The sequence below is a fragment of the Triticum dicoccoides genome, chromosome 1B (assembly GCF_002162155.2).
Source record: "Triticum dicoccoides isolate Atlit2015 ecotype Zavitan chromosome 1B, WEW_v2.0, whole genome shotgun sequence".
Taxonomy (NCBI): Eukaryota; Viridiplantae; Streptophyta; class Magnoliopsida; order Poales; family Poaceae; genus Triticum; species Triticum dicoccoides.
The window spans coordinates 6,495,334-6,498,585 of record NC_041381.1 but is presented as its reverse complement, the minus strand read 5'-3'; the positions used below and the strand labels follow the sequence as shown (position 1 = coordinate 6,498,585).

Sequence of the window (3,252 nt, the reverse complement as noted above, 5' to 3'; positions counted from 1 at the left end):
TCACGTGTGCTCGTAAAAATAATTTTAGGTATAGTAATGCTCAGATTCAATGGTAAAACCGTCTCCTCGCTCTAAATCGCACTAGAAAAAACAAATATAGTAAAAGTATGGAGTTCAAGTAATGAGAGCTGCCTAAGAAATGATTGCATATTAAACTAGCATCTTTGGTACTACAGCAACAGATATAGATTATAGCCAACCGTTCATTAAGGCAAACATGAGCCTCTCCTAAAAAAAAGGCAAACAAGAGGCAGACAAGTTAGATTCCATTGCCAAATAACCCGCAAAAAAAGATTCCATTGCCAAATCATAACAGCATTTGAATGCTATAACAGAGCAATAGATCCAAGGATCACACTGAGGAGCTATAGCCTATATACCAATCAGCTCGTTGAGAGTTTTGACCGTCAGATTCTCTCATGGTTTGAAGTTCTCAAGCATTCCATGGAGACATTGGCGAATACAGAGTATATTCGGTAGCTAAGTCAAACGGGATTAATCATGGGTCCATAAGACTTGAAAATCGTTACCGGCGTTCACATGAACCCATCACTGACCACAATTTAATGGACGCTTCAAGATAGTAAAAACAATATGTAATTTACAACAATGGTCATGAGGTTTTCAGTACTAGCTACTCTTGTCTTGCAACAGTCTCAAAGACAGCGACTGGAGTACTACCTTTCTTCTTATCAACTCTGAGGAGCCGGGGTGCACCGCTATATATAGGGGGCTCTCTATTGCACAACGAAGCCATCCAGCAAACCAAGTCACTCTTCTACACCCGTACATAGGTTGCTGCTTTGGGTGGGTTTGATAAAGCTAGAGCCAAAATGGTACGTGTTCGAGCCTCTCATGTGGTCCTTATTTATTCATTTTCTTCAAAAGAATGGAGAAATTCAACAGTATTTTGAAGGGATTGGTCTCGAAATCCTAAATTTTGGAGTAAATTAATGGTATACTCCTTAATTAATTCAGAGCAAGCCTGTGAAGATTGGACCATGGGGTGGGAATGGTGGCAGCGAGCGTGATGTCCAGCCAAAGCCCACCCGTATGGTTAGTGTGACCGTCAGTAGCGGAGCTATCGTTGACGCTATTGCATTCACCTATGTGGGCACCGATAACGCTGAACACTCTTCCGGCATCAAGTGGGGTGGCACTGGCGGCACGGAAGATACGGTGCGTGAAATGTTTGTTTTTTAAATATTCTTTTGTCTTGTGCTATACTGTTTCCTTTCGTCGGTTTTGATTATTGTTTGAGCTGGTCAGGCATTCTATATAGATCCAATCCAATGGCTAGGGTTACTAGTTCTCCTACATGAACTCATATACCTACCTCTTACCTACATGACCTGATGATTGCCATCTCTTGCAGATTAATCTAGACGCTACCAACTATGTGACAGAAATCTCTGGGACGGTGGGTAAATTTGGGACTGACGAGATTGTAACCTCTCTTAAAATTGTCACATCCAAGGGGGTTACCAAGACATACGGCTCAGGTACCGGTACTCCTTTCCGCGTCCCGGTGCTTGACGGTGGTAAGATCGTCGGCTTCTTTGGACGCGCCGGTGCCTTCCTGGACGCGATTGGGTTCTACATTTCTCCATGAATGGTTGGTTGATGCACACTTCTTGGCTGGCCACCTAGCCAATGAAGGAAGGAGTGTGTACCGTACGTGACATAGTACTGGCAGCATCTGCTTGCTAGAATAAATAAACTTGCAAGTGCTTTGCATGGCACTTTTGCATATGTGTGTGATAATGTGTGACGCCATGATCCTCAAGTCGTGGGATGGCACGACAAGTGTGTGAGGATCCTACGTTGCGCAGGTCTTCTGGCTAGTTATTAGCTGAGGCCATGCATTGCGTTCTAAAGGCGCACATGTTTGAATAAGAGAAGTTTGTTGCAAGGCTTGTTCTAGTGCAACCTGCTCACCCGGATTTGACAGAGCTCCAATGTGTCGCACCTTTCACACGCTTGCATGTTTAGTGATAAACCGTGTGCCCTGCAGTTCGTAAGGTAGATGATATGATAAATTTGGAGGCCCAAAAGGACTCGAGATCTGGCCTCCCGATAAAGAATAGGAGGTGGCGGGGGCTCCACCTCGTGAAACACCATAATTCTTGCTCCTTTATTTTTCCTCCCAGGATATGAATTTATACGATTGGAGTAGGGTTAAATGGGCCACAAGGGGCCCACACAACACCAGGGTGCGCCCTGGAGGGCGCACCCAGGTGCTGTGTGTGCACCCTGGTGCCCCTCTCCAGTTGTTCTTTGGGCCAATATTCCTTATTAATTCCATAAAAATTCCCTGGAAAGTTTCAACTCATTCGGAGAACGTTGATTTCTGCACAAAAATAACACCATGATAATTCTGCTGAAAACAATGTCAGTCCGGGTTAAAGCCATTCAAATCATGCAAATTAGAGTCCAAAACAAGAGCAAAAGTGTTTGAGAAAGTAGATATGACAGAGACGTTCAATGCCCTGCCTACGGCCGCCGCCCGCGCTCGACGCCGATGCCGCTCTGGCCGCTCCACGCCTAAACCAACACTGCATTGCGAGTGAGGGAAGTAATAGGAGGGTGGCAGCAGCTCAGTACCCATGGCTATGATAAGCGTGCGCTGGCTGCGCTCTGTGCATGCCCTCAGGGTGTTCGATGAAATGCTAAAGGCATTCATATTGATCCAATCGAGCTATAACTTGTCAGGATGGTGTTAATGGTTATGAAAAGGTTGATGGACATGCTAGACTGACAAGGAGAACAAGTTACATATGTAGTTTAGAGGGTTGCATACTTTCTGCCATGCACACAAGGTGTTTGGTGAAATGCCACAGTGGCCTAGGAAATTTTGTTGATGACCAAAATTTACAGAATGATGCTTCATTGCATCATACAGAGGGTGGTATGTTTAGTTTGGAAGAACAAACAACTTGCAAGTGCATGTTTTGGTGAAATTCAGTTCCGGACCAAAACTATAGGGAATAATTTGGTGAACTTAAGAGATGCAAATGGAGCTGACCTTCTGGACTTAACAGTTTAGCTGGAAGGACTATAAGATGGAAAGATTGCAGAATTTATTGAGATAAAAAAAAATAGGGTTGTAGTTATAACATAGGAATGGGACAGAATAGAAAAAAATGTTTTGCTTAATATTTCCAAAGGATCAAGTTGGGTTTTTGCATGAAAGTGATCTATAGGCATCAGAGGACCTCTGTGCAACAGAAGCATTTCAGAGTTTGAAAATAC

At 43.9% G+C, this 3,252-nt stretch overlaps 1 protein-coding gene across 1 annotated transcript; it reads left to right on the top strand.

Annotated features, from left to right (window-relative positions):
- Positions 1–758: 758 nt before the first annotated feature.
- LOC119298874 (horcolin) lies at positions 759–1,950 on the top strand. Its single transcript, XM_037576178.1, has 3 exons — positions 759–836; positions 979–1,179; positions 1,376–1,950. The coding sequence occupies exons 1-3, from the start codon at positions 834–836 to the stop codon at positions 1,610–1,612; spliced, it is 441 nt and encodes a 146-aa protein (XP_037432075.1). The 5' UTR covers positions 759–833; the 3' UTR covers positions 1,613–1,950.
- The last annotated feature ends 1,302 nt before the right edge of the window (positions 1,951–3,252 follow it).

What these genes read in the sequence shown, in the direction of transcription:
- LOC119298874 (XM_037576178.1), top strand. An exon ending in CTGGCGGCACGGAAGATACG is followed by an intron (nt 1,180 to 1,375) that starts GTGCGTGAAATG and finishes CATCTCTTGCAG; the next exon opens with ATTAATCTAGACGCTACCAA.